This window comes from Astatotilapia calliptera, chromosome 10 (assembly GCF_964374335.1).
Source record: "Astatotilapia calliptera chromosome 10, fAstCal68.1, whole genome shotgun sequence".
NCBI lineage: Eukaryota > Metazoa > Chordata > Actinopteri > Cichliformes > Cichlidae > Astatotilapia > Astatotilapia calliptera.
The window spans coordinates 2,495,574-2,505,919 of record NC_137431.1 but is presented as its reverse complement, the minus strand read 5'-3'; the positions used below and the strand labels follow the sequence as shown (position 1 = coordinate 2,505,919).

Sequence of the window (10,346 nt, the reverse complement as noted above, 5' to 3'; positions counted from 1 at the left end):
GTTAAAACATCTGTTTAGAGTAAATCTGTCGTCGGCATCGTGGCCTACCTTCATTCACAGTGTCCTGTCCCCTACAGAGAGCCAGCAGGGCCACAGCCACCCCAAACGAGAGCATCCAACTCATTTTCACATCAGAATCTCACCCATGTATTTAAGCACCACATTTTACCTCCATATTTCACTTTGAAATGATACCAGCGCACTGTTCAGGGTGTAGTCAAAGACCAAGTCCTCTGTGGCTATCTTTCCCCTCCCCTTAATGACCCAACGGTCCCAAATGTACCACAAAATTACAGCATCCAACAGGTAAGTATTATATGAATTTAGATATTTGCAGTTACCATTTTATTAATTTACTAAAAGTATATTAATTTTGTTTTTTTAAGCAGGTTTTAAATTGCTGTCAGCGAAACAACCTGGATAATCAGCATAAACACGACAAACAAAGTCTTTGCTTTTCATGCAACCTGTGAGAGGAAGTGCATGCTTTTATTTTTGTCAAATAAATGCATTATGGATTTGCCTATTCTTTGGCTGTGTCATTGTAAGTAAACATGTTTATGAGGCCAAGGAGAATTATGGGCTGGGAGGAGTCAGAGTCCCTAATGGCTTGGTTTCCACTCAGGTAACCATGGCAGTGCTTGCTATGATGCTGGCATTAACAACCAACCATCTTAGCTATTAAAATCAAGTAAGGAGGAGTGAGAACTTCCCTGCCATTTTCCCACATGTCTTCATTCTGCTAATATCAAAAAGCAACAGGATGCTTTGGCTGTCAAAGACATATTCTAAAAAAAAAGGCTCTGAATGTGTCCGGATGTGAAAATCCTGCTAAAACTCTACAAGCCTTTTGGCATGCCTTTAATTCTTCGCAGAAGTACCCGTTCAAATAATGGTGTTCCATTAATGGTAATGAGGTGTGAAAATGAACCTGATTAAACGTAATTCAGTGATTAAGCAGTAATGAGTGGGCTCATGCTAGCAGGCTTGTGGGTGTGAATGCAAGGCAGTGAAGGGTTTTCAGATGGGTTATCAGAGGTCACCAAACATAAATATATGCTTTGCATACGCATGCTTTCATGTTTTGTTGAACCTAAAGATAACTGGGAGTGGTGCTGTCTTTTCACCATCAGCGCTGTCCTTGATTAAGTGAGATGAGACTGTTGCCAGGTAGGCTACTGTAGCAGATGAGGCTTTCCAGGAAAAGGCCTTTAAGCAAAATAGGCATGGTGACAAATCCCCACTGGATAGAAGTGATGACACAAATACACTGCTGTGCTGCAGTGACTTCTTTTGTAGTCATGGATATAATTAGTTTCACTGGGGCTAGATGGGCATCAAAGTAGTGTCTTCTGTAGCATTGATAACGTTTAAGTCATGGCATTGTAAAGTAAAAAAGTACTCTTTAAAATAATCAGACCAAAACTATAATAATTAAGAAAGAAACAAAAATAAGGAGAGCACTTACTTCCTACTTGGTGTTAAAAGTTTCCACACTTGGTCAGGTTTACTGTAACACATGTGACTTCACACAAGCAGAACAACCCCAGCAGCAAACTCAGTGTACCTCAAAGTGTGCGACTAAAGTGTGCAGTGAATTACAATGTGCAGGAAAGTGCTAGTTAGCCTTTACCGACTTTCACTAAATCTTGTTTTAAAAAAAGATCAAACGAAAAATATGACATATCCCTTTAAATTAGCCTCAGTTTCGAGTCTTCCGTTTGCACCGCCCCTTGCTCTTTGACCAGCCTATCAGTGCACGGTGCACGTGACGAGCGCTCTCTGCGATGACCTCATCCCTGGTGTGGGATGACGTCAAATTCAAGATGGATGGAATCACGACCAGCGCGGAGAAATCTACACAACACTGAACAAAGTCCCGGCTACGTGGAGGAAAGACCGTATTCACGACGGGCAGGGTAAGTGTAGCCAGCCTAACGAAGTTACCGTTCAGTAACACGAGCAGGGAGGCGCAGACACAGTTGGTGAGAGCTGTTAAGGAGAAGCTTTTTCCTCCCTGACGTAACTCGGAGGGGGGATTGTGTCGCTGTAAAAACCTGACCAGCTACAACCTGTTTTGCAGCCAGCAGCAGCTCCAGTGTCAGGCCGGTGTGGAGCCGTTTTTGCTTTTTTGGTGGGAAAAAAAAAATAAAAGAACTAAACATAACAAAACCAAAAGCCCATGACTTCCACCGGGGATAGCGTTTACAACTGACTCCTTACACGCCAAAACGGCGTCTCTGCCCGCGCAGACTTTCATTTCTGGATTAGCGCGGTGCAGTCCATTGAAACGCGCTCAACTTTCCCCCTCTTTATTCGGTGTTAGCTGCTCGAGACCAGGCGTTGCACCCTCGGGTTTGTCTGAAGCTAAACAAAAAAGAAATGTACGAATGCGTTGTGAAGTGAAAGCAGCATATCAGTCGGAGAAGTTCTTTTAGAGCCACGTCTCATGGATGATCTAATGCCCGAAGCTTCACTCGGCTTCCTCTGGGAAAACATGACACGACCCAACATTCCCGTGTTTTTCCTAACACGGAGCACACATTTTCACCCAAAGTCCACGAGGCAATCTTTAGTTTTTTGATGAATGAATGGGGGTTCTGCCCATAAATATATTTAGCAAGTGTCAAAGTAGCCGACGTAAGTAACGCGACTTCCGGTTACAATTTCCAAAATAAACGCCGTGACGTCCAGGCAGCACCTTTTTCAGGAAAATGAAATGCATGCATATAATGCTTTGCAGTCCCTGTTTTTGACTATGTTAATCACACAACTATTGCTGTGCGTCAGATGGGGTTTGTTCTTGTAACAGTATAGTGCTGTTCAGTAGTAGTATCGATATTACGCAGTTTCTTACATGAATTCTACAAAATAAATTAGATTTATAATAAAAATGATGAAAAACACATCATAGAGCCCAAATTTAGTGCAAGAAAAGTTTGTTCAAGTCAATACTTTATAACTTGGTGTGCTTTCTAAACTGTTTTAGTTTCGATTACAGCACCAGTAGACTTGATCATCACACAAAGGGTGACATGGAAGTAGTCAGCACAATGGTGTTTAAGCTCAGCTGTAAAGCATACAAATGCTAATGGATCCTGTGCCATGTTTGATGAATCTTTTAGCTGACAGTATAAACAGCAGGCTAGATTCATCAAATAAACCTGCCTCCTGAAATACCAAGAGTGCTTTTCTCTGATAGTTACATTTTACAACCATAGAAATAAATGTAGATGTTTAATGGTTTAGGTGAAGGTGGATCAAGGCAGACAATGCATTTCAACTTGTAGTTGAAACCTTTTAAACTTCCTGTAGTGCCCTGTGTGGTTGAGGGCAACTTGACAGAACTCCATTTTTCCTACCTTCAGACTGATAACATGATGTAATTCCCATAAATTCTGTGGAGAGTTCCTTTACACCATTTTATATTTTAAAAGGCTCAACTTTGACCTCTAGTGACCATCACAAACAACAGCAAGACAAAAAATGCACATGTAGTTGTAAACCCCGTTCTGTTAAACACGATGCCTAGTTTAACCAGTTGTTTCTTTACTTTTACAGCAGTCTGTAAGGCATCAATATTTATAGCTCATAATAAAACTGATAGGTTGTTTGGATAAATAAAATGTAAGCAAAATAAATCTTGTTACTGTATTTTAGACAACATAATCCTGTCTTGTGTTTTTATCAGATGAGCATCTGAAAAGTGAGAGCTATGCTGTTTTCAGTAATACAGAAAACAGATGAGCGTCAAATCTTCACACATGATAAACTGGAGCTTTGCTATGTTTGGCATGTTTGCAGTTATTGGATTGCCAATTTGCTTAATAATGAATAATGGCTGCAGCTGTAGTTCTCAGCAATTATTGTATTGTGTTACTACTTCCTTTGAACGGTTATGGTTTCAACGTAACATGAACGATCACCAAAGGCTGCACTAAAACTTGGATTATTCGTAATGTTTTTGTTGCAACATGCTGATGTCAGCGTTGTTAATATGGAGATCTGGTGTAGTATATTAATCTTTTGTCTCACTGTGAAGTCATGTTGTATATGAGCTCCTGAATAATATTCTAACGAGCTCAAACAAACAAGTGCTTATTGCTTATGTCCCCCCCCCCCCCAAGGACTAATGCTTTAGAGTTTGAATCCGATCCGATGGAAACCAACGCTTTTTCCTAATTCGTGTGACCCTGACCTTTGACTTATGACCTTGAAGCCCTACATACTAAAATAGTGTACTTTATTATCTTTACCCATACGATTGGAGCAGAACCAGCTGAAATCTTGAGCTTTTTTAAGCTGTAAAAACTTGAGATTTTAATATATATTCATGCAGTGTGTGATAGGGTGTTGTATTGGAAAAAAAAGTGTGTTGTACAGCTTTCCCGATGCCCTTTCATGTGATATATTATGCTTGAAAGATTTCTTGAAGGTCAAAGTCAAATGTTTACCCAAACTAGCTGCTCATGTCGCCCAAGGTCTAGTATATTGTTGTGAAGTTTGAATACGATCCATATAAATCTCTGATTAATAAACAGATTTTACTGGTTTTCATATTTGGTGTGAATTTCACCTGATTTTCACCTAAATTAAATCAGCCGGAGCTTTTATGGGTGTCTACCATCAGACGAAATTTGCATAGGATATCTTGAAAACAGTGGATGCTAGACTGCTAATAGACAAACAAACAGAACTGATTACATAGTCGCTCGCTTTTGTGGGAGAACAGACAAAAGGCTTCAAGAATACTGCCGTGTGTGTGTGTGTGTGTGTGTGTGTGTGTGTGTGTGTGTGCAGAAAATCCAGTGTCAACTTTGAAGTAGATTCGATGACGGAAGAATGTGAAGAACACATACTGAGATTCCTTTATTCATTAGTGAAACAATGTATTTTTACTATTCAGAGCAGGGATGGGGGAACTCCAGGCCTCAGGGGCCGGTGTCCTGCAGGTTTTTGTCCTTGGTCCAAAACAGCTCATTTAAACGGCTAAACGACCTCCTCAACATGTCTTGAAGTTCTCCAGAGGCCTGCTAATGAACTAATCATTTAATTCAGGTGTGTTGACCCAGGGTGATGTCTAAAACCTGCAGGACTCTGGAGTTTCCCACCCCTGACATAGAGACTATGAATTTTTACTTGGTGTCATATTAAACTGATCACAGAGAACTGACAAGAACACCACACACAATTATACATATAGTGCACAAAAGCCCATCAGCTTTTATTTAGTAGATGCTTATTCCTGTAGATGCATCCATGTCCAAAGAATTCTGAAACATCTAAAGTATACAAATTTATCTAGATCAAGAGTATATGCATATATATGTTTATATGTCTACATTGTTTCAATAAAATGTAATCTTTTTATAATATAATCTTTTTTTCTTGTCTTTCAGCCATGGAGAGCCTAGTGCATTACAGTAACCCCTCCCACGCCCTGTCATTGCTGGGGGCTCTGAATGAGCAGCGACTGCGGGGACAAGCGTGTGATGTGGTCCTGGTTGTGGGAGACCAAAGGTACCAGGCCCATAAGAGTGTTCTGGCTGCCAGCAGTGAGTATTTCCAGTCCCTTTTCTCGCGGATGGACGCAGACTCGCTGACAGTTGTAAACCTGGACTTCTGTGAGCCGGACGCCTTTGAGATCGTTTTGAATTACATTTACTCCTCCTCACTCTTTGTGGACAAAGGCAGCCTGGCAGCCATTCAAGAGCTGGGATACAGCCTCGGAATCCCTTTCCTCACCAACATTGTGTCAACAAGGCCACATGCATCCTACTGTGTGTCTAGAAAAAGGCTTTCGTTCTCAGAGGGGGATGAGAATGATGTCCACACAAGGAGCGTCATTGTGCGTCGGGTCCGGAATGACACGGCCCATCCCTCTTGCTCGAGTTATCCGAGAAAAACATCTGAGAGATCGACATCTCCCCACTCTGCTCATGGGTCCACTCAGCCTCCCTCGGAACACAACTCGTACGAATCAGTCAGAAACTCTGAGCCCAGCAGGAAGTCCCCTGACCGGGGTGAAGCTTTGGAGAGGACGTATGCCTCCATATTGAAAGGGAATTCATCACACTTCACACCCGTGAGACCCCAGCTGACATCATCAGTGTCTTTCAGTGATGCTGAAGTGCAGCACATCAGGCTGCTGTCTGGCCCTGACCAGGACAATAAAGAGGAGAATGAGGAGCAGGAGTCCCGCTACAATACCAAAGTGCCCTTTCAGGGTCAGGCTAGTGAGCCAAGCCAGACCATTGACAGGAGTGGGCCACTTATAAAAAGCCTACTCAGGAGGTCATTATCCATGGACAGCCCCGTTCCAGTCTTCTCCCCCACGCTGGAGCTCAAGGAGCTGCAAAATCGAGACCAGTCAGTTGTACAGATGGCACTGAAGACGTCTGTGCCAGAAACCTCTGCCCACAACGGCGACTCAAAAAGAACGTCTCCTCTGGTTCTCAGGTCAAAGTATACCGGCAGGTATGATGGAGAAACTCAGGTAGAAGGAGAGGTGAGTGTGAAAGCTGAGCCCAGCAGTCCACTTGCTGACCCCATGGACATCGTACGCATCACAGTTGGTGATTCTTTGCCAGTCAGTCTCAAAGACTTTCAAACTAATTATGATCAAGGTCCCAGGGAAGTCTTAAATCCTGTGGGGAAAAGAAGGGACAGGCCAGACAACAGACGGTACCCATTAAAGAAGAGCAAACTATTTAAAGAGCATGCTCTCTCAGTTAACTTGAATATGTCAAAAGCAGTACCTCAGCATGCCAGCGGCGACCCTAACGAGGACGGCAAGGAGTCACCTCAGAACAAGATTTTCAAATGCTGGAATTGTTTAAAGGTTTTCCGGTCAGGTGCTGGGCTTCATCGTCATGTAAATATGTATCACAATCCGGAAAAGCCGTATGCTTGCGACATCTGCCACAAGCGCTTTCATACCAACTTCAAAGTGTGGACGCACTGCCAAACGCAGCATGGTGTAGTACAAAACCCAGCGTCGTCCGCCAGCTCCTCTGTTCTTGATGAGAAATTTCAAAAGAAGCTAATAGATATTGTGAGAGAGAGAGAAATAAAGAAAGCTTTGCTTTGGAAGTTAAAGAGGAATAAGCAGGGTTTGCAGTCTCCTGCAATTACAAAAAAGAGGTCGAGGCCCAGCTACATATGCCCATACTGTGGCAAGACATTTGTGTTCCAGTCTCAGTACAGACAGCATTTAAGGACACATCCTGCTGAAAAAGCTGACCAGGACACAGCGAGGGAGAGCATCCTCTACCAGGAACAGGATGAGATCATTCAACAGAAGAACCCTGACACCGGTGTTTACTCCTGTAGACTTTGCAATATGAAGCTGTCATCGCTCCTGGAACAGGGTGACCACGAGAGAGGCTGTCGCCATGCAACCGTGTGCCCCTATTGTGGCCTCAGATTCTCAAGTCCAGTTGTCAAGAAAGACCACGAGGCACATTGTAAGTACAAGAAACTGACATGCCTGGAATGCATGCGCACCTTCAAATCCTCCTTCAGCATTTGGCGCCATCAGGTGGAGGTGCACAACCACAATATGATGACTGTTAAAGACCACATTCTCCTGAAGCAACAAGAGAACAATGAAGAGGAGTCTGAAATGCTCAAGGAGGAGCATTACAGTGATGAGCCTCTAACAAGCGAGAGCACAAGAGAGAACATCAGTTACAGTGATTCCTCAGGTCCACCTATGTATGACTCTGAAGACTCTTCCTCCTATGTGCCTGAAGACCTGAGCATGGGCCACCATGGCAAGCTGGTAGTGAAGGAAGAGCCGTTGGAGGAGGCTGTGAGTGAGCGGGACAACCCCGATGCTGCCAAAAGTGGCTCCGAAGAACCCGGTGTGTGGCCGTGCGAGAAATGCGGAAATCTTTTCAGCTCTCGCAAAGACTTAGAACGACACCAGGAGCTGCTATGCCACATCAAACCATTCATCTGTCACATCTGCAACAAAGCCTTCAGGACCAACTTCCGCCTTTGGAGCCACTTCCAGTCTCACATGTCGACTGCTAACGAACCCGGAGCCAAAGAGATCGACAGAAACCCCTCACCTCTGAGCCCTTCCCCTCCACTTACCCCTTCAGAACGTCCCTCCCCACAGGCCTCTGTGCTCATATCTACTCAGGCGGCACCGGTCCCTGCTGCTACTGCTGCTGCAACCGCAGGGACCGACGAGTCCAGCAGCCCAGATCCCTGCAGCTCATTGGTAAGCAAGACCAAGAGGCCCGAACTGGAACGGCAAACCAGCAGCCAAAGCCCCCTGTCAAGGTCAAACAGCATGGAGAATCCAGGCGGCCCTCAGGAATCGGACACACTCTTTTACCACGCACCGTCTCTCTCTGCCCTGACATTTAAGAGGCAGTACATGTGCAAACTCTGCCACAGGACCTTCAAGACGGCCTTCAGTCTGTGGAGCCACGAGCAGAGTCACAGTCACATGTAAGATTCAGATGGCCGATAGCAGTGAGTTTTTTTTTCTCGGGAGACAATACTTACTATAAGAATAAACACACCTCAGCCTACAAACAAAAGACTTTGAATGTATAGCTTATTCGCTTGCCTCCAATGTCATATATTGAAGTGGCCATGTTTATTTAGACGTGTAAACGTGAATGTGCAATCAAGTGCTAGATTCCTCTGCGAGAAGAGATGACTATAATTTTTTTTCTTGCAAAATGATCTATATGAATTTATCTGTTTCAGACCTCTTTTGGTTGTCTAGTTGTATTTACCTATCTAGTCGTTTTAAGAGTTGCACCCCTCAATGTTTTCGACTGAAGGTAGAGAAAAAGGCGGGACAAGTGTTTACGTTGTTCTCTCCGAGTGTGGTGGAAAAAGTGCTTTAAAATTTTGGAGGCTGCAGTTCATTTAAAGACAAGAGCTTTTGCTTTTTGTACAAACATGTGATTGACATCCCTTAAGATATTATTGGTGGCCTCAACAATGTATTCAATATGCACTTTTTTGATTCTGGTAGGAAGATATAATCCTCAGCGATTACTCTGGATCAGTATGTTTCCCTGACCGAGTTTTTAGGCTGCAGGAGTAAAAAAAAGCATCTAACTTTTTTTTTTTAGCACTCATTTGTTCTTACGTTTGAGGCTCATATTGAATTCACATCAACTCATTTCATGGAAAAATTCAATGAGACAGTCTGTATAAGAAAGCTATACCACATACAGTCTTCATTCAGTACCAACAAACACAGTATCTTCCTAATGATTAGCCTGCTGTGAAACAATGCAATCAACTGGAAGATTACAGAAAAAATATTTATTTTCTGAAGTTAAATGACTAAAACGTCACTAAATTATGTGGGAAAAGGTGCTCAGACCAGTGCACTAGTAGCCATGCAGGCTGTCGCTGAAAAACAGTGAGCTGGGTTGATCTCAAAGTCCTAAATACGAGACATCCTTGCAGTATTTGGCTTATAATAATATTAAATATTTCCTGTGAGTAAGCTTTCAGAAGCTTTCACATCAAACGTTGTCACAGTGTCTCAATCGCTGAGTGTGGCACCAGTGTTGTGTAAATGCACTGATAGAATTTTTTGCAATTGAACACATTGGACTATTAAGTGAGCTTTACAGCGCTTCGATGGCCTTATGCAACTTTACAAAACTATTTTGTTATTTTACGTGAAAGCACAACAGCTTCAGACCACTTATGACTCAGGCATTTCAAGGTGGCGACGTTAACGGGAGGGAAAGCAACGAGACGGCAAATCTTTATTCTACGAACGGTCACAGAGTGTTCCTGCTTCCTGAAGATTTCTTGGAAAAGTAATGATTGTGTTTTGATTGTATTCCGGTTGTTTTACAAATGTATTCTTGTACAAGTATATACTTCTGCTTCGGCTTGATAGTTTAGAACTTTGTCATAAATTATTATTGCTGTTTGGGAGCCTGACAGACAGAACTCCACATGGACTAATGGACTTTGTTTTCCACTAAATGATTAATGCAAGCTGCATTGTGATGTTCAATTCTTTGCGGAAATTCTGTATTGATAATAGTGCTCTTAATTTCTTGTGAGAAAGACTTTCTGAAAGTTTCACAGGAATGCTTATAGACTTGTGTACATGGAGGTGTTTGTATTCTTGATTTTTGTACTGATTTTGTTAGTAAACAAGAGTTTGATCTTTTTAGTATTCCTGTGCTCTCACTGCAATAATGAATATTTGTATCAACATTGGTTGCATCGCTGTTGCTTTTTGAGACTTGCAGCTGTTTTGTGTTTAGGTTTTTCTACAGTTTTGTGCTTCACTTCTGTAATAAAGAGTAACAATGGAGTATATATATATTATATACATATATAAATGA

The 10,346-nt window shown here is 42.6% G+C and overlaps 1 protein-coding gene across 1 annotated transcript; it reads left to right on the top strand.

Moving 5' to 3' along the window:
* Window positions 1-1,782: 1,782 nt before the first annotated feature.
* Window positions 1,783-10,346, top strand: zbtb21 (zinc finger and BTB domain containing 21). The gene is made up of 2 exons (XM_026182241.2): window positions 1,783-1,919; window positions 5,400-10,346. Exon 2 carries the CDS (start codon window positions 5,402-5,404, stop codon window positions 8,465-8,467), a length of 3,066 nt encoding a protein of 1,021 aa, XP_026038026.2. The 5' UTR covers window positions 1,783-1,919; window positions 5,400-5,401; the 3' UTR covers window positions 8,468-10,346.